The sequence below is a fragment of the Myzus persicae genome, unplaced genomic scaffold (genome assembly GCF_001856785.1).
Source record: "Myzus persicae strain clone G006 unplaced genomic scaffold, MPER_G0061.0, whole genome shotgun sequence".
NCBI classification, from domain to species: domain Eukaryota; kingdom Metazoa; phylum Arthropoda; class Insecta; order Hemiptera; family Aphididae; genus Myzus; species Myzus persicae.
This window is the reverse complement of record NW_019104313.1, coordinates 2114-27250: the sequence shown is the minus strand read 5'-3', so window position 1 is coordinate 27250 and position 25137 is coordinate 2114. Positions and strand designations below refer to the sequence as shown.

The 25137-nt window shown below is 26.8% G+C and overlaps 3 protein-coding genes across 5 annotated transcripts; 2 read left to right on the top strand and 1 right to left on the bottom strand.

Annotated features, from left to right (window-relative positions):
• The first annotated feature begins 603 nt into the window (after nt 1-603).
• On the top strand, nt 604-3547 carry LOC111041099 (myosin regulatory light chain 2). The gene is made up of 5 exons (XM_022325259.1): nt 604-732; nt 2494-2721; nt 2826-3009; nt 3103-3178; nt 3253-3547. Exons 1-5 carry the CDS (start codon nt 730-732, stop codon nt 3398-3400), a joined length of 639 nt encoding a protein of 212 aa, XP_022180951.1. The 5' UTR covers nt 604-729; the 3' UTR covers nt 3401-3547.
• A 2390-nt stretch (nt 3548-5937) lies between these two features.
• On the bottom strand, nt 5938-17324 carry LOC111041094 (protein FAM166B-like). The gene is made up of 7 exons (XM_022325254.1): nt 17126-17324; nt 16965-17052; nt 11149-11224; nt 10857-11028; nt 10557-10772; nt 7786-7919; nt 5938-5976 (listed from the first exon to the last, which is right to left on the bottom strand). Exons 2-7 carry the CDS (start codon nt 17033-17035, stop codon nt 5941-5943), a joined length of 705 nt encoding a protein of 234 aa, XP_022180946.1. The 5' UTR covers nt 17036-17052; nt 17126-17324; the 3' UTR covers nt 5938-5940.
• Nucleotides 17325-17564: 240 nt separating this feature from the next.
• Nucleotides 17565-24738, top strand: LOC111041093. 3 transcript variants are annotated; one of them, XM_022325251.1, is made up of 18 exons: nt 17565-17719; nt 17879-17996; nt 18134-18365; nt 18433-18601; nt 20085-20292; nt 20372-20621; nt 20701-21069; nt 21128-21440; nt 21501-21748; nt 21993-22164; nt 22237-22478; nt 22570-22681; nt 22752-22838; nt 22902-23036; nt 23135-23267; nt 23331-23594; nt 23757-23915; nt 23988-24738. In XM_022325251.1, the coding sequence occupies exons 2-18, from the start codon at nt 17927-17929 to the stop codon at nt 24071-24073; spliced, it is 3249 nt and encodes a 1082-aa protein (XP_022180943.1). In that variant the 5' UTR covers nt 17565-17719; nt 17879-17926; the 3' UTR covers nt 24074-24738. The 3 variants fall into 3 exon arrangements, with proteins under 3 accessions (XP_022180943.1, XP_022180945.1, XP_022180944.1); XM_022325253.1 differs by having other exon boundaries at nt 17843-17996; XM_022325252.1 differs by having other exon boundaries at nt 17838-17996.
• The last annotated feature ends 399 nt before the right edge of the window (nt 24739-25137 follow it).

Below are 25137 nucleotides of genomic sequence, written 5' to 3'. Positions count from 1 at the left end.
CCTACGTTCTGCATATACCTGATGGTGCAGATAATATAGTTTTTATTAATATAGTATAAAAAAGTGTCTTTATTTTATTTTGTGAGATAGCATTTGCAAAAAATATAGGTAATAAATAATAATATAAATTATAATACTCCACTTCAAAATATATGGAAAACACTGTTAAAGGCGTTCCGACATCGCTATACGGATTCATAAGTCAAAACAATATTGAAATTATATACTTATCAGACAAAAATTTGTATTCAATTTATTATTTAAAAACCAGTAATTATTAAAAATTATTGCATAAATCCTTATATAAACAAAACAACATTTTGGATGTACTTATATTGGCTTTTTGTAATAAAACGTACCTATATAGATGGTGAATTTATTCGAGTAATAGGTCAAATGAAAACATTAACCTATAAGTTGAGGGTGTTAGAGAAAGTTTATTCGTTTTCTAAAGGTATATATGAGTATATTATGATAGAGCTGCCAAAAAAAAATTGTTATAGGGCAATATGTGTAATTAATAGAAAGAAATAAGTGGGGAACAAATGCGAGTTTAAATAAAACACGGACACCATATGACTGAGTATGGCTAAGTTTAGTGTTTCGCTAGCCGATACTTATTGTATTTTTAAACCTCCAAGATCCGAGAACCACAAGCAGCTTGAGCCCAGTAGCTCAGTAGTGTTCACCTTCTCTTGGCATTAATAACGACTACAGAAAACAAACAAAATGGTTAGTACACGTCTCTATATTACCTAATATTTTAAACTTCTTCTTAAATAAGTTAAACTCAATTGTTTAAAATAACTAATAGGTACGTTTTAATAATTGAAACAATAAACTATGATGCGTAGACTGACTTCACTTACTTGAATAATCTTTATATAGTATACATATTGTATTATAATAGATAATATTAAGTCAAGTATAATATATTGAATACAGAATATACCATATTAAATACATTCTATAATTATAGGTATTTATATAAGCATTAGAGGTTTCGTTAATTTTTATGTAATTATAATAATTAATTATTATTATAGTTTTATTAAATTATATCTTGTGCGTTTTAAGATAAAGGGTACAACTAAACAATAATACTATAAAATAATTAAGTATTTTATTTTAAATTTCATATTAAAAAAACCCCGTTTTTTAAATAAACGCTCGTTCAATTCGATTGTAAAAAATAATAAGAAGAAATTAAGAACGAAGAAGTTCTATTAAATTGTATTAATCTTTTTACAAAATTAATTTTTTTAAATTATTTTTAAATAAATCATAGAAATTAAATGCTTTAAAAAGGCATAAATACGAATATTTGTTTTAAAAATGTATTGAAATATTTGGTTATTCATAAATTAGGTAGGTACTTAAACCTAATCGAATGTTTAATATATTTTTTTAATCGGTCTTAATCGATTAAATTATATCCAACAACTTGGCCATTAGTGTTACACGAATTCACATTTTACACATTACACATTTTGTTCGTAAATAGTCTAAGACCATTAGTCTAATGTTTATAGTTTTCTAAAAATATCTATTTTTTTTATTTATTGTATTATGCTAAACATCAACAAATGTTACTATGTACCTACTATATAAGTAATAATTGTAAAACAAAATATATTTGCAAATTTCTGTCAATCAACTAACCAATCTGTTTAACCTAATTGTAAAAATCATTTAAATTAGAGTATTAATTATGATAATAATTACTATGAAATATTTCTATACTAATGTATACCAAATTTGAAATGTTGACAATGTTGTCCTTAAATAAAAAAACGTCATATTATGTAACTAATTCAAGCATATTACATTTTTGTTTTAAATTGGAATTTTTAAACATGTTAGATCAAGTATAAAGTTGGCAATAAGTTTTGTTCATTATCTGGACTTAGCTAGATTTAAATTTAGAATATGGCACCGTACATGACATCACATTGGCAAGTTCTCAAATTTTGTTGTAGGTATTTCTAAAGTTAGGAATTTCATTGAACTCATCTGCATGTAGGCTGAAATAATAATAGAGGAGACTATAAAAACAAAAATTATAAAATATAAAATATGCTGTTCAATAATATATTGCCAGAAAATAAGATATGCAATATTAATGCTTTCGTGTTTTAATATTTAACTTATTCAAATTCAGGTATAGCATCTTTCATATTGGAGGTGTGTTTAAATTATAGTAAAGTAGTTGTAAATTGTAATAAGTAATTTCCAAAAGATGTTATAGTTATGTTTTTTAATACTTCTGTCTTTTTATAAATATTCGTGCAATTATTTTTTTATAATTAATTATGTGGATATCTAAATATATCTTGTACAGTTGTACCAAATAATAATAAACAGTTCTTCAGTTGAATTTTTTGGAATATTATTCAGTAAATATTATGTGATGATTTTAAATCAAATATTTCATTAATATTTTCTTTGATAGACTTAACACATAAATATTATAAACTTACATTATTTATTAAGGCTGACAAAGAGAAGGTAAAGAAGAAGAAGGTAAAGAAGGAAGAACCAAAAGAATCCGCACCAGCGGAAGAAGCACCAGCACCAGCACCAGTCGCTGAACCCGAAGCACCTCCTTCTCATTCCAGCACAAAACACAGCAGCCGTAAAAGTTCATCCAAAAAAGTCCGCAGGTCTGGCAGTAATGTGTTCTCTATGTTCACAACCCAACAAGTGGCCGAATTCAAAGAGGTAATAATATAGTCTAATCTGTTAAATGTATATAATCACCTAGCCTTCAGAGTATCTGTGATCTATAAATTACTATCTTATAATTTGTATAATTCATTAAACAGGGTTTCTCGATGATGGACTGGGATAAAGATGGTATTTTGGGCAAAGAGGACTTGAGAGCCACTTGGGACAAAGTAGGCAAGTTAGTCACAGACCCTGAACTCGAAGCTATGTTAAGCGAAGCTTCTGGCCCAGTTAACTTCACCCAACTTTTGACCTTGTTTGCAGCTAGGATGTCTGAAGGAGGTCAGTGAACTTTTAATGTTTTCAATAAGATTTGATATTATATTATTATTTATTATAACATAAATTAATATCGTAATTCGTTGTATTTATTAGGTCAAACCGACGATGATGAGACTGTTATTGCTGCCATCAAGTCATTCGATGACAATGGTAAAATTGACAGCGACAAGTAAGTACTTATATATACATAATAGATTTTAAATGTCTAAATTTCAAAATTTTAATCGGTTATTGTATTTTTAGGCTGAGGTATGGTCTATTGAACTGGGGTGACAAATTCTCCGCCCAAGAAGTCAAAGATGCTTTTGACAACATGGAAATTGACAAAAAAGGATTAATCGACACCGAAGACCTCATCTCCATGGTTTTGGGATCTGGTGACGACGAATAATTTGTATTTATTTTAAATCAATAACCAGTTTTTAATTTATTTAATATCCCTGATTTTGCCCAACTTGTGTAACAATTGGTAGGTCACAAATGAAAAATGTGATGAAAGTTAATATCGAAATAAAAAGGAAATCCTCTCTATACTTAACATTGTATTTTATTTGTCATTGTACTTATATTATGTCTGAAGCATATTAGGCAAGAAATATCATTATCATATTTACATTAATATATAAGTAATATCATCTTGATTCAATAAAGATGCGGCGTAAAAGATAATAAAATATGGAACTATTATTATTTTATCATCTAACTCATCGTCGGGTGCATAAAAATAAACTAAAATAAAAAATATTAAATATAAACATTAATATTAATTGAAATAATATGCACGTGGACGTGTTATTGTATGATTGAAGCTTTATGATGTTTTTTCCTACCTACTTGCCTTTTTATATATAATACATTAATTATATCTACCTCTATTATAAGTTATGAATCAATTACCATTTTATTATTTAACGAATGTTTATGTTAAAAATATTAAATTTGGGAAATATATATATACTAATAATATATTAGGTACCTACAGTAAATATAACCATTAACCTGCAAGGGCAGGCATTGTTGTCTTTAGGAAAGATTTTTCTAAATTAAAAATAAAATTATTTTTAACATGAATAACATTAACGACGGCACAGCCGTAACGTCTCAGAAAGTCAGAACCATAACCGGGGCTGCTATTGGTGTGCACGCCGATGTCGACCGGAATGAACTGTCACTTTTATATTATTCTTACTCGTTAGGACACCCGTACACCAACCGTTTGGTGGTCGCTAACGTCTGGTCGTTCGTCCAGTAACTTCATAAGTGGCACCCTATGCAATAAATTGTATGGTGTCGGTGTGTTGGCATCAGCTGTTGGCGTTCGAAAGACTTATCTTGTTTACCCACCCGAACATGGACTTCAAGTCCCGGTACTACCTGACATCCCAAAGTAACGTTGGACGTCACCTCAAATACCAACTGTTCTGGACGCGATCCAACTGCTTCTTGTACAAGGCGATGTTGTCCGTCGGCCATTTGGTTCTGTTATAGACGCGACGGAGCCCATGGTGTGCTACGAAAAATACGAGAAGGGGACGATACACATAACTCAGCTACAGTTGCTCTGCCTCACCAGTGTTATCTAGTATCTACTTATATCCATAATTTTTATAACATACTTACATATTATTTTAATTTAATAAAATAATATTTTACGATTATACTAATAGCTGCTATACTTGTCAATTGGCGCCAATGAAGGTAAGTGGTAAGTTCTGTTTTATGAAATCGAACTGCTGCTAATAATAGATCAAGGGGGAGTATGAGGGTGTCCCATATTTGGCTTATTTTTGTCATTTATGTATGAAGAAGCAATGAATGCATGTATAACGTGGTTTGAGAAAAGTCAAAATTCATATCACCCCCTTTCAAAAAAGCTGAGTTGATCAACATGTACAACAACAAGTAGCATATCTATTCTGAAGACGCTAGGTGTTAAAAGACTTACAAAGTACATAGCAGATATACCAAGTATTTTTTTGATCATCCATGCCTTCACATTCTACCTCAAAAAAGTATATCTACATGCTAAAAAAATCATAAATAAAACATACACAAATCGAAAAATAATATATATATATCCTAATGTGATGATACTTTCAAATTCCAATAGTTTAGAAGCAGTTTTTAAAAAAATACTTAAGAGGATAGTCTTTTTGGCCCATTTTTTGGGTAAAAAAAAACTTAAGGTGTGGGAAGTTGATTGAATTATTTTCAAACTTAAAGTTAAGAATTATCTATGTTTGTTGATCTTAAGAATTTTCACAATGTTTCAAATTTTATGAAAGATACAATAAATGGCTATGTAGGTTTAATATACAACTTAAAAATGATCGGTATACTAGTTACTTAGACAGAATGAAGATATATAGTATGGTTAAATTAATAAACATTTTAGACAAAATATCGGAGTGAATGATGTATTGCGAGGATCATTCTGTCAATATTGAATCAAAATCCATTAATTTGATCCAACTTAAGAATTTATATTAAGTTCACTAATAATTAGACCACTTTTGTCCATGGATTATACCTATTTATACATATATTTATTCTACTTTGTATAATCAATGCTAATACCATTAGTGGAATTCCATTGAAAGTATTGGGGGCCGGGCTACTATAATTTCTTTACTCTTCACAAAAAGTTGATAAAAAAATCAAATTATTAAATAGATTTTATTTATAATAAATAAATTGACACCATTCATTTTTCAGTTTAACATTTACAACGATTTATCTGAATCGATATCAAATTATTAACATTTAAAAATCAATTATTTAGGTAACTTGTTGCATATATAAATATAAACAAAAACAAATGTGTTAACGTTTTACATAATATCATAAATATAATTTAAGAAAAACTATTAATTTCAATATAATATCTACTTAGTAGATGAATGATAATAACAAAAAAAATGTCTTTACAAATTATCTAGTGTGTTGTTTGACAGCATTTCCGTTGTCCTGAAAAATATTTAATAAATCATTTTCAGTGATTTCTCATTTAAATTGGCTTACAATATATTTACAATCTTTAGCTATAAAAATTGAAAATGTTATACATTTTTAAATACATAATCATTTTCAATTTGATAAATATTGTCAACATTTGAACTTTAAATGTTTTAAAAAAAAAATCTCGCAGATGTATTTTTAATATTTATCAACTGATATTGTAACAATTCATTGAGCGTCTTGTATTAAATTTTCATGCTTTTTGACCCAACCAATACAATTGTATTGACATTTATAGAAAAAAAATGAAAAAAATTGAAATTGAAATTTTGACCGTGAACAGCTTAAAACGAGTCAAAATATTTTTAAAATTTTACCAAGTATATGAATTGATGAAATAAACATTTGGTGTAAATTTCAAGTGTCTACAGTAATTCGTTTTTGAATAACAACAAAATAAGAAAATCGCTACAAGAGAAATTGAGTGAATATTCAATGCTTAAAAATGTCAACTTCAAACGCTTATAAAAATTTAATTTGACTTTCTAGAAGAAATTTTTTTGATTAAGATAGACAAACTTGTAAGGAATCTTGTACTAAATATAATTTGCTAATTTCGTTATTCTTATAGACAAAATTCTAAGTTTAAACGCTCATAAAAAAATATTGTGGATTTACGCTCAACTTTTTTTTAAATTTCCATTAACAAAAACTTACAAGGAACTTTTTATTACATTTAAGTTTTTTTTACAACATTTTTTTATCAACTTTAATTTAAAAAAAAATCGAACAATATTCGAAAATTTCATAAAATATAACATAAATAGTTAAGCACCAATCAAAATGTGTTGAAAATGTTATGGTATATAGAAAATGCTTACACAAATATTCAGTGAAAATTGCATGTATCTACGGTCATTTTTGTTAGAGTTACACTAAAAACTAAAATATTTTTTCGAAAACTGGTTTTGCGTAAAAATTCCCGTTTTTCCTTAATTTTTTTGTTTTTCCTGATGCTTTTGAAAACTATTGGGAATTTTAAATTTTGAAACCCCAAATGCACCAACTAGATTCACTTTCCTACCAGAAAAGTTGCTGTTGAAGAAAATCGAAGCACTTTTACTGCAAGAATCCATGACGACAGACACACAAAAAAAATTAATTAATAACTATGAAAACACATATCATTGTAAAATCAATACATTCATCGCTCTGCTCAGAATCTAAAATTACAGTAACGATTTTGTTTTTCTTTTGTAATCATAGACCGTATCATAACGTGTAGTACGTATAAGTTTGTATGGTTGTATTTCAAAAACGAGTAACCCCATATAGAGAGTTGATTTATATTTTTAACAAAGAAATTAGTTTAAACTAAAATTTAATAGGAACACTTGAAACCATAATACCTATATATTAAATTGATCCACCGAATTGAAATTGTGAGATTTTTCGATAGTGAGAATCATTGATTATTTCTAACTTTAATAAAATAAAAATAAAAGTTTTATTCAGATTATCTTTTTAGATTTTAGATAATGTACTATTATTACATATTTACATTGTGAAAAACTGTTATTATAATTAAGTCCGAATGCTACAAGTAAATATTCAAACAGTGGATAATAAAACCATACAATGGAAGTATATTCGTGTGTTTATAGTTTATTAAATTAACATTTTCTAGTTACTAATTATTAAGTTATTAATTATTTATTATTTTATTTTTTCCTATTATATATTTTTACTAAACGAATGACTTGTAATATAAATATAAATTTCACTTTATTAAGGGATAATTATTATGTATAATCTCACTTGTTTCAAGACCGACAATCCAAGTTTGGCTGAGTGATGAAAAGGTAGACTCACTGAAATATTAGATACTTTGAGTCTTGGAATATGACCTGTATAACCAGCTATAGGTGGCAATTCAGAAGACACTTTATGATCTAATAAAAAAAATCATAATAATTATATACATAATCATAACATACAATATTATAAGTTACATCAAATTCAATATAAAAAAAAACCAAGAAAAATAAACCATTTCTAACAAGACATAAAATATAATTTAGTTTCGTTTTTTTTTTATTTAATAATATGTTTGCATAATATTTTATTCATTTTGAATATATTTACATTATACCTATTATTCAAATATAGTGGAACTAAATACTTATAAGTATAAAATGAAAACAGTATATTATACTATATAATTATAATAATTTATATGATACACCTATATATATAATATTCTTAATAATGCATAAAAATACTTATACCTATTATATCAGGGGCATTATTTCAATTTTTTTCTGTTATGCAAAGGTTTTAAGTAGACCATTTTGATTTCTCTAGGCCAAATAAAAAAAGATACACAATATACCTTTCTACATTACTCTGCTTTTAATTTTTAAATAGATTATGGACGGCATTCACATAAACAGTAAAAGTTATTTAAAAACTAAAAGTTAATAAATAATTGATAATTTTACCCTTAGAAACCAATAGGCAAGTAATCTATAAAATTAAATCTAGAAGAAAAATTGTATGCAAAAAAAAAATGTACATGATATTTACTTTTATTAATAAATTGTCATTTATATTTTGTTTTTATTACCTTTGTTCTTTTTTTGTATTATTAATTTAAAGTTTCCCTGACGTATGTCATCTAAAGCTTATTGTTAACAGAATTAAATTTTCTAAACATTTGAAAAATAGATAAAAATTAGTATTAAAATATTAGTAATAAAAGATACTATCCACTACGTTTTAACATTTTTACAAATCAGATAACAAAAAAGAAAAAAATTATTATTATAACCAAAGTTTATGGGGAGTCCACGCTTGAGTCGACGTACGGAAGGTTATGCCAGGTAACATGAACAATCATTAAACATTTAACGAATCAATAGTGAGCTAAATGAGCTAATGGTCCTTTAAACATGATTTAGTGGCCCATGATTGGTCCATTAAATTTTATTGGACCGTTAAATTAATACATTTTTCGTGCAACCCGTCATTAGTCCATACAATTCCACACTGCATGCAGCATTTATGTGATTGAAGAAGTTGATTGCTATTTTTTTTATGTAGGTACTCGGTTATTGGGGGTAGCTGGAAATCTTTGTGAAGTACATCATTACGTACAGACCATGGAGCATTAGATATAGTTCTCAGAATTTTGGATTAGAATTCTTGTATTTTGTGTATGTGGGTTTTTGCACAATTTCCCCACACAGGGACTGCGTATAAGAGAAGGTAATAGTCGTAGGATTTGCTTATATAACATAAGAGAACATCTCCAGCTTAGTGATGTTTATCGGTTGATCAATGGGTATAGTACTTTTAGCCTATGGTAGCCTTGTTGTACTTTGGAAGTGATATGCGGACTCCATGTTAGTTTTCTGTCCAAAATTACACCGAGGTATTTGATGTTAGGTGACCAAGGAATACTATTAACGTAAAGTTTTAAATTACCAGGTGTTTTGGGGTGAAGGTTAGTGAAGAGTACCACTGTACTTTTTCGAGGGTTTAAAATTATTTTCCATTTCATTTTTGAATTTTGTTCAGGTGAGCTTAAATATTTTGGGTTATTGTTCGACGTCTTTAGAGCTTGAGTATATGGCACTGTCGTCAACGTAGTGTTACTTCAGTAATGTTCGTTGTAGATGTAGAGAAGTTCGAAATATATAAGTTAAAAAGTAAAGATGACATTTTTGAACCCTGAGGTATTCCTGAATTACTTGGTTTTGTTTCAGATGTAGTCTCGTTGATTTGGACTTTAAAGCAGCGAACTGAGAGGTAGGACTTAATTAGCTTATATATTACAGTTAGTGTTTAATTTTTTAATTTATATACTATTGTTCTAGAAAAAAGTATATTTCAAACATGAGGACACCGATGATTTTTAAGTTTAGAAAATACATTTACAAAGTATTCTAAATTGATATTATTAACTTATTCTTTTACATTAAGTACCATGCTATCGTTTAATCATTTACTCAATTAAGTCTTTCTATGCAGTACGTAAATGTGACTGTCAACAATTTTCAAGCGTTGAAAATAACTGCTACTCAATTAATTGATATAGCGCACTTTTTGTTTATTTAATTGATTTTATAATATCGAAACACAGTTTTATTTTAATTCCAGGTATAGATGATAGAGCATTTTTTCAGCTACGTATTATTGGGACTATTTTAAAATTAAGGGTTGCAGCCAGTGGCCAACCACACACTGAACCCCTTCCCAGTGACATCACAATTTTACATAAAAATATGTATATTTATCATTTGGTATACAATATAGGAAATGGTATGTGGTGCCCATGGCCTATATTCTAGTGTATGTTGCTTTAATAAATAGAAAATTCATAAAAACATAAATTAATTAATAATACCAACTTTATATGAACTTATTAGTATATGGTTTAAAAATCACTATTCATGATAACTCATAAGTCGTAAGTTTTTCAATCCTAAGATTAATCTAACAACAAAATACAAATTTACGAAAAATCCCATGATATATATTTTGATATTTTTACCCTAATTATAATACATTTGTAAAATAATATTTACCTTTAAAATCTTTGCTTCTTTTGTATTTATTCAAAGTATGTTGTAGACGCATGTTGGCTTTATCTGGAACCATTTTTGGAGGCAAAAAACGAACAGGTCTATCGATAGCTTTTCGACTTTGTTCTGACGATAATTTGACAAGCATGTTGTCTTCACATTCTTGAGCAAGTCTACAAAAAGTTTTGCCATACCGAAAATGCATCCCAGGTATATATCCTATAATTAACATAATATATAAGAAATAAATAAAACTTAGTGAATTTATTCGTTTTACAGAGAATAAACACTAAATAAATTTACCGGTATAGCCTAAAATATATCTTTGATAATTATTGATCGTTTCTTGTTCTTTGTCAATATTAATTTTTAAATCACTTGTAATTGGTTTTGGAGGTAATTCATCTAATGGACTATCTCTCAGGTACACATTTTTTAAATCACATTGTTTTAACACTCCTTTCTCACGAAGTTCCTTTAATTTATAAAATCAATTCGAATTATGTACCAATATATTTCTAATTAAAAATCAAAATTTTAGTTTGATAAACTATGTCATAATATTAAATAGGTAATAATTTCAGTATATTCAAACCTGAATAATGTCTAAAGTATTAGCTCCATATCGTTTCCCAAACCGAAATTTCAATGTCGGACAATGGCCAGTGTACCTACAAATTACAAAATAATTTAGATTTTATTTAATCCCTATTATTTTATAATATAAATATTCTTATATTTAAATATATTATTGTGGTTGTTTAAGTATATACAATATATTCAACGTAATACCAAATAAAGAATACGTAATCTAATATTTAAAAGTATGTGAAACGTTATTAACTTAAAACTCAATAATATATGTTAGATGCCTATAAGGGGAACTATATTGATTATAATTTATCAACATCATGCTAAGCTTATCGATTTACCGATCCACCGTGTTGCCTTTAAGGTATACCTTTAATATAGAATAATATACATTTTTACCTGCTACAAGGACTGTAATTATTATGTTTGAATGAATTAAAAGGGAAACAATTCCTATTGATTCAGAAAGTTCATGTTTAAAATATAGATTTAACGAGCTAGTATAGAAGATACGTATTTTTATACATACAAGATACAAGTAATATTTAATAATAAACAATATTTATACGCATGCGCACCCCCATTTTTTCTTTTAATAATGAATTCATTTAAATTCTTATTTTTTAAATTTCCAAATATACCCAGAGATAATTTTAACAAATCAATGAATTTTTTTGTACTGCTTAAGGAGAGATCTGTGGCAATACAAACTTCTGTTTTTCAAATGAAATCCCCCCCCCCCCATCTTTTTTTACTGTAAACTATTAAGTGGATATTTTTTTTGAAAATGTTGATGCACCAATTTCAACATTCAAATAAATAGTTTCTTAGTTATTAAAATGTTTGTGCTAAAAAAAATAGTTCTTAAAAATTGTTTTACAAAAAAATATAATAGGCGTAATATTGGAACTAGTATTTATATACTTGGCCATTTTCACAAATTATTAATGTTGATAGATTTATATTAATGACTAGAAGTTTCAAATCACCACAGCTCCCATGTCTTATAAACCCATTACCATGATATGGCCTTCACCATAATTCAAAAACTACTAGTACGAATTTTGATTTTGATTCGTCGAATTTTTCATAAATATTATTCACTGAATAATTTATAGTTGAAAAAGGTGGTTCTCTTTTGAGAATCAGAAGTTTGTATCTCCACAGGACATTCCTTAAGAAATATAAAAAATCTCGAGAATTCTAAAATATGGTCTAAAAGTATATTTCAAAATTACAAAAATCAAATTTTAAATAACTGGATTATTGAAGAAAGTTTGGGTTATCATGCTTGGTGAGTCACATACTCACATAGTATATTTTGAACATTTATTGCACACATGTAATATATACTTATGAGTTTCTTTGCAAAAAATTATATGCGATTATATGTATAAATATTAATTAGATATAGATAGAGGTAATATGCATAATATTTTAACTATTGACAAAATCCAATTACATAGATAAATAATATAAGTAAATCTAATTTGCACATTTTAATATATAAAGATTTTATAATTATTGAGTAATAATGAAAAGAACTAAGTTATTTGTATACTATTAATCGATAAACTTAAAATAATATGGGTACCTAAACCTCAATCTTATCTAACCTACTAACTATCTTTATTCTATACTAAACCTAATCAAAACATTAATAATTAAGTAGGTATAGTTTTATTTCAAGAACTCAATATTTTATGATATGTCATTACTCATTCGCAATTAATGATTTACCCATAAACAATGGCAGAAAATATACTTTCAAAAAATGTTAGACAGAAATATATACTTAAAATAATAAGATGTTACCTTTACGTTCATGTACCTGATATTTTTTTATAAGCAGATTAAAAGACAGGAAATGCGTACTTTTACATAAACTAGTATTTTTTTAGGGATATGTATATTATGTACTAAAGTGTAATGGCGGAAAGTAAGAGTAGCTGGCACTACCAGTACCAGGGCCAAACAACAATAATAAGCAGTTGACACGGAATGGTAGAAAGGTTTACTTTTGACTGAGATTTCCACCAAGGCTAAATAGAATTGTCACATTTTTTTGTTAAATAATAAATAGTTTAGAATTCGTTTAACGAAGACATAAAACTTTATATCATTTTATATATTTTATAGTATACATTGAAATGCATAGATAAAAATAAGTAAGAACACTATTATATTTTTTTTTAGAAATTTCCACATTGTTAAAATATAAATCAATAACACGCCAACACGCCACACGCGTAGCGAATAAATATGATTTGTGAGAAAACTTCTATGAACCATTACTAATTACATTCGCTATAGTTGCTGACATAATTAGGAAAGTGAGATCTAAGAAAATCATTTGTTATAAAGAATAAAGAGAAAAATGTTCTTTTAATTTACTTGTGCCTATAATATTTTGTTCTTTAAATCTCATGCATAAAACATTAAAACAAGGAAATAAGTACCTAATTAAAATAACTGGACTGTGCAAATGTGCAAAATAAAATATTTTAGTATGTACTTTATTGTTGTATAGTAAGATTAATTATAGATTATAAGTTATAATATGGCTTTGTTTTATACTAAATGTTTTGTACTGATTTAATTGCTATTCAATTTAAATGTCATGAAATATTATGCTAGCTACCTACTACTATGAATAATCATATACACATGTGTTATTGTTATATTAAGTTTTAACAAGAAATTCAAAAATGCAGATATGTGTCATAATGCGTGTGTAATAATATACACAGTACACACAGTGATTTGCCAAGCATGATCACCCCTCAATTCCCTTTTATTCTTTAATAATATTTTTATTTATATTTTGATAAGTGGAATATTAAATATACAGAAATAATATTTTCTTTATTAATTTTTTAATGAGATAACTGTTTTGATAATGTTATACATCTACATCGAAATTTTGAACAAGTAGTTTAAGAATAGCTAAACTATTACTATAGGTTCTATAATAATAATGGTCCATCTTTCATGATAAAAGATTGATCACTTTATCAGAGATTATGGGGTAATTAATTATGTGGTTGTATTTACAAATAAGAAATGTAATGGTTAAATTGTCAAATGATATAAGGGGCGAGCCTATGTTTCGAGAATTATTGTGCATTATTGTTAATAGCATCCCAGTATAAAAAGAATACAACCGTAGCCATGCACCTTGGAGTAACCACTTCGTAAATGGAAGTTTTGAATATGTAGTTATAACTCCTAATAAGTATAGGAAATGGTATTATGATTGTCAAGGCCAGGGTCATATTATAGAATTATACGCTGTTTTGTTCATTTCAAAATTGTTCATTACTGTTGTATACAAAAATTAAATATACCCATAGAGTATATATAGGTATTAGTACAAAACTACATACAATTCGAGTTTAAGTATGATTAAAGAATCATTTTCTATTCGGTAGGTAAAACAAATTATTGTGCAATTATTTAAGTAGTAATTACTTTCCATTCTTAATTTGTACATTACGTAACGGTTTTGAACATTTTTGGAAAATATATTATGAGTAAATTACTAACAATTAAAACATATTTACATACGTGAACGCATACGGTGTGTGGCTTTTAACATATCATATTAGGTACCTACGTAATTATTTATGTATATTTGAACGGATTAAAATGTAAAAATTTAATAATGTAATATGGAGTAGGTACTATAGGCTAGAGTAGGCTGCAATGTTCATATATACTCGTAGGTATAGTCATATTATATAATACATGTAAGCATTAAGCACTAAACAACATGAAATTAAAATGCAGGTTCATATGTTACATATATTCAGGGGATCAAAAAAAAACAAATTAACTAATTATGTATAATAAAAATTCAAAATTCAAAATGATAATAATATTATTAGATACCTAATTCTTTTATTTTTTTTCAATCATATTTTACCTATATAAATTATATTAATTTGAGTATTAAATATCGTAAAATATAGATATTTTATAATAAACATAAATTTGCTTGCATAAAATATTAAACTCCAAAGTATATATGATTTATCAATTATGCCTATCTACAAAAAAAATAGGCTTTAAGTACCTCTGCTATTCTAGAACACGCAGTACACGCACACAAACAGTATAATATAATCGTTTAGTATCGATTTTCATAAGTTCTATTATTCAGGTTTATATAACTACCAATATAAGTTTAACAATTAAAGTATGGAGAAATTATTATATTGAAATATTTTAATTTTTTGAAACTCTCAAATATTATTTACTTTTTATTGCGGTATTATTATGTTAAATGGTGTACTCTTCTCCAGTTGCCAGTACCCACAAGAGGCACAATAATTTTGTTGTTATTATTGATTTCAATATTGAGTTGTAGGCTTATTTTATAAAATGGAAAGCGATATTACTAAAACAAGAATGTCTATAATTGAGAGGAAATTGTAGAATATATTACGTTCTTGAGAATTTAGTCAAAATCGAGGAAATTTTTCTTAAATATTAAATATATACCATGCCGTGTTGGATAGGTCACATACTCGCTTCTCGTGAAGTACCTAAATGATAAAAGTCGAAAAATTAAGTTTTTTTCCTGATTACAGCTAGGTATAAATAATAGGTATGTAATATTATTTTTTATATTTATTAATTCAATTGTGTCAATACACCAGGTATTTTTACAATGTTAGGTACAATGTAATATTATATTATAATATAATACGAGGAAAAGCATTAACTTTCAATATTATTAAGTTCCAATGTTTTGACATTTCTTACCAGAGTATTTTTGATGTATTATATACAAAATCAAAATAGTCTTTAATATTTACAAACAAGCTTTCGATGAATATTTTATGATTCAAACTGTTAAAGCAAGAGAAACTATCGTATTTTCTGGACCAGATTCCATAGATAATACCTATAGATATAGACTATGGTTAACTGTTTTTGTTTACATTATGGCTATCCGTGATCTAACGTAGGCATGCAGTTAGTTTTTGAAGACTGAAATACGTTTGATATTAATAATAATCAGAGATTAAAATTGTTACGTAAAAAGTTCCACTAAAATACTTTTTTTTTTTTTAAATAGACATGCTGTAAAAATGTTATTCGTATAATTTAAAGAGAATATTCTGAAAGAAAGTGTATATAATATTATGCATTATAATGCCCATTATAAGAATATCATAGTTCATAATCTTGTTTAAAAATAAATTAACAATTTTGGTAGGTACCTACCTAAGCTGAAATTATAAGTCAGAAATTCTAAATTATAATTTATTTAAATCACGCAATTGGTTCTAAATAATTATATAATTTAACTACTAAATTAAAACAACAACTAAATAATTTTAAAAAGTCGTGTGGGCGTGTGGCGTATTACCTATTATTTGAATACGTAATGGGCTTATAGATTACCTATAGCAGTAAAATAAAAGTTAATTACCAACATAAAAAAAATAATTTTTATAATACATTTTTATGTCTTAACATTTTAATTTGTGTAATATTTTTAGATCGTTATGAAGGTAGTTTCATAAATGTCAATTCAGATAATTGTCTTATCATATAAAAATACATACTAAATATTAACTAATTAGGGTGAAAAACAATTTTTTTTTTTTTAATATAACATTAATTATAATTTAGAAAACTCCAATTAAATACATAAATAAATAATAATTATTGTCAGCAAATGTATCATATAACAAGGCACCTATGCGGAACCGACATTTTTATTGATTTTTTCACATTATAAATATATAGGACTTTCCATAATATACAGCAATACGTACACCCGTAAGTAATAACTAAAAAAAAACTTACCCCGGTAATAATGCACCATTAGACTGGCTGAAAAGTTTTTCTCGTTCTTTTTTATTGCATTCTATTACCATTTCAAATTCGGTTTTGGCTAAAAAAAAAATGTACGTTGTAAACTAGGTACAGACATCTTAAATAATAATTAATTTTTATTAAAAAATTACCAAAATTAAATTCTATATAACAGTGGAAAAGGAGTTTATTAAAATTTTTCAATTTTCAAATGTACGATATTATTTTTGTTGTACAGATCAATGTTCAACGACAAACAAGCTTCCTCCTTCACTTACTTCTGAGTTCTGAATACAGATTTTCCCTTTTTCCTAGTTTCTGCAGTTCCATACTTCTGCGTATTGGAAGTACGGGTCGAGAGTTTATGTGTTTAACTAAAGCGCCATCTGTTAACATGAAAATTATTATAATATTGCAAAATTGCTTATGTTGGCGTTATTTTAAATCAAATTATTATTTTATCCATCCCGTGGTTGTGCTGTATTGACACTCAACAAGTGATAAAAATATAAAATTCATAATAGTACGATCGTTTGATAAGTATTATCATCACGTACATGTGTCATGTAAGGACTAAAAACAACAGTGAACAAAATGTGAAATTGTCACAGGACACAGACTAGTTCATAAAAAAAGATTAAAGACTAGTGTCTAGTTGTAGACAGTTGTAGACTACAGCGTCATAACCGTACTACACTGCTACTGTAACAGTAGTCTCTGTACTGTTAATTTTACTTTAATAGTAGGTAAGTCAGTTCTCAGTTGCTATAATATTGACCAATATTGAACAATGACAATTTATTACAAGAATATATAAAGTTGAACAATTGTACCGTTTTTTTTTTTATTGTATACTATTTTAAGCACAGGAATGTGAAGTTAATAATCAAACCATTTACTCCTAGTTTATGCTGGTTCAATGAGTTGAATTTATATTTTTTCCAACAATTGGAATGGTTTTTCCAAAGTGTTTGTTGGTGTTAGTCATTCTCCCGTACTTGTACTGTGAAAGTCTGGATGATGGTAAGTGTTTTAATTTAGTTTTAATTTTTAGCTTTATTAGGTGTACAGTATAAACTAAAAAAATACAATTATACCATAAGTGCCAATTTATCCTATTTAATATATCCATATGTGAAAATTAATCGATGTTTTTATAGATGGATTTAACAATATAAATACCAGTGTACAGTTGATTTCAAGGTTTTCCCAAGATCTAATTCATGGCTCAATATTGTTTTCTCAACATTCTTTGATTGATGATATTATTCTAATTTCTGTTTCTTTAAAAAATTTTGGCAACTCATTACAATGGTCTTGGCAAATAAAAGAATTTCCTGTTGATTATACTATTTTTGCTGATCGATGTAGTGACAAAAATCTTGGAAATAAGTAATTTCTTTTGAATAATTTTTGTAAAATGTACATTAAACTAAAAATTATATACATTTATTTATAGATTATTAAATTTTGATGATACATTTGGAGAATTATCATTAGAAAATCATACAAGACTTCAGTTTTCGATTTCGAAATCTATATTAGAACTTACTGGTCCTTTGGGAATTTGGTATAGATCTTTATTGCTTAAAGATAATGCTGGAAATACTATTTGCTCAACAATTATGGTATGTATATTAGTTATTATTAAACATAGTAAAATGTGCATTATTTAATAAATTGCTTTATTTAGTATCTGATATGTAGTAAGTACTAAGTAGGTACTAATTTCAATCTTAATAATAAATATTATATTTGCCTATATACAGTAGGTACCGGGATTAAAATATGTATATATTTATTTATTTTTGTTTTTGTTAGTGTATTTTATTTTATAGTTGGTAAATTAACATTGTATAATTTCACATTGAATGGATGTTGAAATGCAAAACAATATATATAATATTTATTAATAATTTTTCTACAAACGAACAGCTATTTTTAACTTCCAATGGTCTTCAAAATTAAAATTTTGCTGCTGATTTAGTTGACTCCTGCCATTTATATCTCTCTCGTATTTTTGATCTTCTAACTATTTGTTATTAAATTTATAACTACTTTTAATGTCAAATTATGTTAAATTTTTTCCTAAAACCAAAGATTTATATTCTATATTGTAAAAAAAAAAACATAATAACCGAAATTATGAAATATTATTTATAAATATAATAAGTAATAAGGAGATACAAGTATAACTATTTACTCATTATCCCATAAATGTTTGTATATTCATTAATCATTGTTAATCAAAAGTTATTAGCAGGGCTTGTTAGTTCATGCATTTGCATATCAATCAGCTAAGATTTGATGCTAAATAACATAGAAATCCATTTCAAGGTATTATGGTTAAGTTTGTGAAGTTTTGTTATGCATGCATTTAGGTTTTTTTGCATATTTGGCATATTTATGCGTTTTAAAATTTTATGGGGCATATTATCTATAATTTTTATATTAACTTGTATTTTTTCTTATGGAAATACTATGATGAAATTAAAAATGCAATAGGTTATTCTTTTTTAATATATGCAATTTATGAGAATCTTCGCAACATAAAGTGATCAAAAATACTATTTTTCAAAATATGAATGGATATTTCTTGTTATTTTAAAAATTGCTAATGATTTTTTTTTTTTTAATCTACATATTTGTAATTCATATAAATGCATATTTCTGAACTTTTTAAGGCATATTTCGACAGTTTTTAATGCACAAGTACATGCTTATTAGATACTTATTATTTTATTTTGTTTGTTCATAGAATTACTGCTGAATTGAATAATATTTGATTTGTATTGGTAGTTTATTATATTCTAATAATTTATTTAAACATTATAATTTAGCTGTGGACCATTAGATTAACAAATACATATAAATAATTTAATTATTGTGTTGGATTTCATCATTGATTAAACTATAAAAGTATTAAAGTACTTTTGTATTTATTATTATTATTTTTTAAAGATATATTAACTATAATAGAATGATTTAAACATTTAAAATACAAGAGATTAAATTAAATATTTAAATCTGAGTAGCGGGAGAATATTTCTTGGACAGATATCAACTAAACCAGTACCATATTTTTAAACACAATAAATAATTTTTTTATAGGCAAAAGATGATTCAGAATTGCGAGTGGCTGAAGCTAAGTTTCAAACTCGTTTTTTTGGGAGTATTTATATAGTTTGGGTTGGTATATCAAGAAGCTTAATGGATGCTGTCATATTTACTAATATTGAAGATAGAAAAAGTTTAAAAACTGAGCTCACTACCAATAATTGGAAAATATTTTCAACTGATGTTCTTGAATCTATTTTAGGTATGTTACTTATACATGATTGTATTATAATATGATGTTATTTGTATTAAAATAATAATGTGTCTTATACATCTTTCAGATAAGTCAAAACTGAATTGTGATGCTCTTCAGATTTTATATGATCCTGAATCTAATGGCTTAGGTGATTTGGGTGCTAGACTTGGGCCAGTTCAAATTGGGAAAAAATCATTAATACGAGATACTAATCTAGCAACATTTGATATTGAATACGAAAGTAGAGCTTTATACATGGTTTTGTTTGATAGTGAACGTGCTGATAATATTTTAGATTGTGCTCAAATAAATCTAAAAAAAAGCGTTACACTCAAGTAGTTATTTTTATTTCAAATAATTAAATCAGCATATAATACATATAATTAATGCATAACTATCTATTATTTTTTATAGGGGATTTGTCAATGAAACAAAAATAAAACTGGAATTGACATTATGGCAAAAATCAAAATTTGAAGTTACTAATGTTTATAGCAAAGCTGATTCAATTCAAAATGATATAACTTTAAGGTTACATGAAATGCCATCAATTCCAAAAACATATAAGACATCATCAAATATACATAATAATTGCTTGGGCGTTGGTAACATTTTTAATCCAACTGGTAAATCATTTCCTGCTGAAGCTGAAAGGCTTACTCAAGATAAATATGCTATTGGTGACTTAAGCGGAAAATACAATTATGATAGTTCTAGCTGGGATTCATATTTACCTCTATTTGGAAGCAATAGTGTTATTCATAGATCATTAGTTTTATACATGTAAATAATATATCAAATTGTATTTTATATAGAATTAATGTTATATTTTTTATTTCAGAAATAAGGACATTTTGACTTGCACTACACTGTTACCATTTACTGGTCCAAATTCTCAAACTAAAGTAGCTTACTTAACATCAGAAGCAATTTTTCGCTATCCTCTAGTTGGTAGAATTGTATTTCGACAACCTATTGACATTGGAGCTACCGAAACTGTAATAATAGTTGAAAGTTTAGTTCATGCAGATGGTACAACACTTAAAGATTCAGACGAACATAGGTGGTCTATAAATGTACAACCACCTGGAAAAGACTTTTATAATTGGATGGATCGATGTAAAAGTGCAGGTCCTATATATGATCCTCACAAGGTATTATTAATTTATATGATAATAAAATTCTGTGCAATTAGTAACTATTTTCAAAAATAGGTTGTGAAAAACAATATGACATCTTTCTGCAGTAAGTCCCTTAAATACTGCAGTGTAGGTGATTTATCTTCTCGTTTGAATAGTTTGTCGATAGCCGGTAATAAATTAAACGCAATAGGTGTGAGTAGACATATGTTTGTGGATGAATATATGTCATTGTTTGGAATAAATTCAATTATTGGTAAATCACTGGTGATTTATGGTGATCATGGTCCAGAAGCCCGTGGGGATCGTTTAGCTTGTTCAAAGTAATTTTACAATTGAAAATAATATGGTGGATGTATTTTATAATTAACATATTTTGCACGATATTTATATTCATTTTAAACCTTAATTTATTATTAGTTAGGTAAATGGACACTATTGAGTAGAACAATTTTATTACAGGTGGTTGGCTGTATAATAAAATATTTGAGGAATTGGTTAAATAAATAAATTAGTATATTATAATGTATTATAAGTTTAATTACAATTGTTAAATACTAATTTCAGAATAGAAAAGGTATGGCATCGAAAAGCTGTAGTAAAGGATTGGTACAGCGATACTGACACAAATTCTGTTTCTGGTAAAATTGAATTATTCCAACTTTCTGAGTATGACCCAGTTGATTTTGAGATAAACCTCCAAGGCGTACAAGGCGGTTATGATTATTATGTTTATTCAGTAAGTCTATGATAAATTAATTTCTTGAATATACATTTTATAATTTGTGATTTAATATTTATACTTCAATAGAATTCAGTTGACGGTGGTTTAGACTTACCATGTGAGAGTTCAAATTTATATGAAATTTGGGATCCATGGAATAATAAAGAGACTGGAGGTATACGATATGGAGATTGGAGTTTGAGATTTGGCTCAATACATGGTGCTAGAACTGTGTCTGCAATTGGAAATGATACCCATGCTCAGTTATTTGGCCAATTAGTATTTTTAGGTCGATCAGTAATGATACATGGGATGCCTTCTAAAAAAAGGTGGACAATATATAATAGTTGAATAAGTTTATATTTGATAATATCATTAATTGTATACAAATGTCTTATCTCGTGTGTTTAATGTTAATAGATTGGTGTGTTCTACAATAGAAAGAGGATATGCACCTTCAGAAGCTCGAGAAATCAGAGCGATGGCTTCATTTCACAACCCTAATGGTTTTCTTTATGGTTATATACGAATGGTCTGTATTTAATTGATTTAATTGATATTTCATCATATAGTTATGAACATCTTTTTTTTGTGCATTTTAGACTCAACTAGTTTATAATGATGGAAGTAAAAGTGATACTGTAATTGAAATTAATTTGCATTACCCAGGTTTATATAATAAAAATATGGTAAATTTTGAATTGTATACATTAAAATTTGACTGTTGTTTAATTTATTTAACTAAACTGTAGACTAAAAATCATAAATGGGCAATTTATGTTAACCCAGTTGGTATTGATGCCACTGTTAAAGACCACGGTACTCGGTGCACTGCAGCTGGGTACATTTGGAACCCATACTACACACAACTTGCTGATCCACTGAATGTAGAGTATATGTTGTCAATTAATTTTAAAACTGTTGTGAATGTAAAAAGTTTCATTTTAACTGATTGTGTTAATTTAAATATAATGAACTATTATAGGTGAGGCTGTATGAAGATGAATGTGGGCCTGATCAACCTTTGCGGTGTTACGTTGGAGATATATCTGGTCGTTTGGGTAATATTGACGTTGGTTCACATTCAATGGTATTTTCTGATCCAAATTTACCTTTAGGTAATAGTATACACTATATGTGTATTAGAGTAAAAGGTTTTTAAAATTAGTATACAATTTTAGAAGGAGACATTTCAGCGATTGGTAGATCAATTATCGTATTTTCAAAAAATGGTTATGAAAAATTAGGATGTGCTAACATTGAGTATGATAAAGACATCATTAAATATGTGAATGTAAGAAAAACTACTAAGTATGAAACAACACATTTTTTTGAAGCTGTAAGGAATGCAATGGGTGTTCCTGATTGGATGATTACTGTAGACAGTAGAAAAACAAAAATATTACATAATGGCGCTTGTATTCAATATTTGGTCCATTTTAAAGGTATATTTTGTAAAAGGTTATTCATGTATATTGTAATAGTTTAATTATCGAAATGACAAGACTTGATAGAGGTTCTGTTATTCATAACTTTTCTTGATAACAATAATAACATTAAAAAAATATAAATTTTAACAAAGTTATTAATTTATTTGTTTTAATTAGGTGCCCTTGCTAATGAATTGGAATCTGATTTTAGTAAACTATTAGCAATTGGACAATTACCTGCTCAAACACTGAAAATTAGTGGTTATTATCCTACTAATGTTAAATTAAAAATTCCATACCAAGGATGTCCTGTGTACAACAAAAAATTAGCTTCAAGTAAATTTTATAGTGTTCAATAATTGAATTTTGGTATATGTTGATTGTTAAATGATTAATTATTTGTTTCAGGTATATCATCTGCAGGGACATGGATCACAGGCAATGTTTTAGTTTTAACTGCATTAATTGCATTTAACATATTTTTATATGGTTGATTCCTAAGCTCAAGTTAACTATTTTTATACAATTCTATTTTTATTTATCATTATTGATTATTTATTATTGATTATTATTTATGTGTAATCTGTTTGTATGATTGTATGGTACATTGGGATACTTGTTGAGAGGATGTCGTCCCCGCATGTGTTGTATCCATCTTGCACTTGTACAAAATACCAAATTTCCATTCACTAGTTTTAATAGTGTGCCGTTAGTTTTGATATTAAAGTGAATTGACCTATCATTAAACTTTTATGTAAGAACATTATTGGTGTTCTCTTGTTGGTTTTTTACAATATTTAATTTTTTTAGTTAGTTATGAGCATTTACAAATATTAATACTTTACATACTTATAACTCACTTAAAAATAAAATATCGTAAAAAAACCAATAAGAGGACCCAGATAATGTTTTGACCTAAAAGTTTGATAATAGGTCAATTTATTTTAATATCAAAACTAACAGCACACTATTGAAACTAGTGAATGAAAATTTGGTATGTCGTATGTGTGTAAAATGAAGACAACATATGCTTATGTGATGTTCTCTTTAGTATATCATGTACCACAGTGCATTGATACTATTTTATGAAATGTTCTATTTTTTTAATTTTATATAATACTTGATTTAATAAATAAATTCCTTCTATTTGGATCTAAAATATTTTTAATTTGATCTTAAATATCACTTGAATGAATATTTAATGTAAAATTGTTTTTCACTAAAGGATTTATGAATTAATGAATAATATATTGACCCCATAACATCAAGGTAACAAAAACAAATTTTTTTGTCTTCACTCAGTGGCATTACAATTTAAAAGTTTTTAGAATTTAAACTTTGGGGGTGGTTTCTTGAAGCAAATTGGATCTAGTTGGTACCTTGTAGTTTAAAAGTAAAAAAGAGAACTCTATGAAAAAGTGTATGTCGTTATTTAGATTCTGAGCAGATCAATGAATGTATTGATTGTACAGTGATGAATATTTTTTTGTTTCCAGGTACACGGTAAGTAGTCAAAATGACTCTTCAATTATTGACTTTAGTATTTATTCTGGTGGTA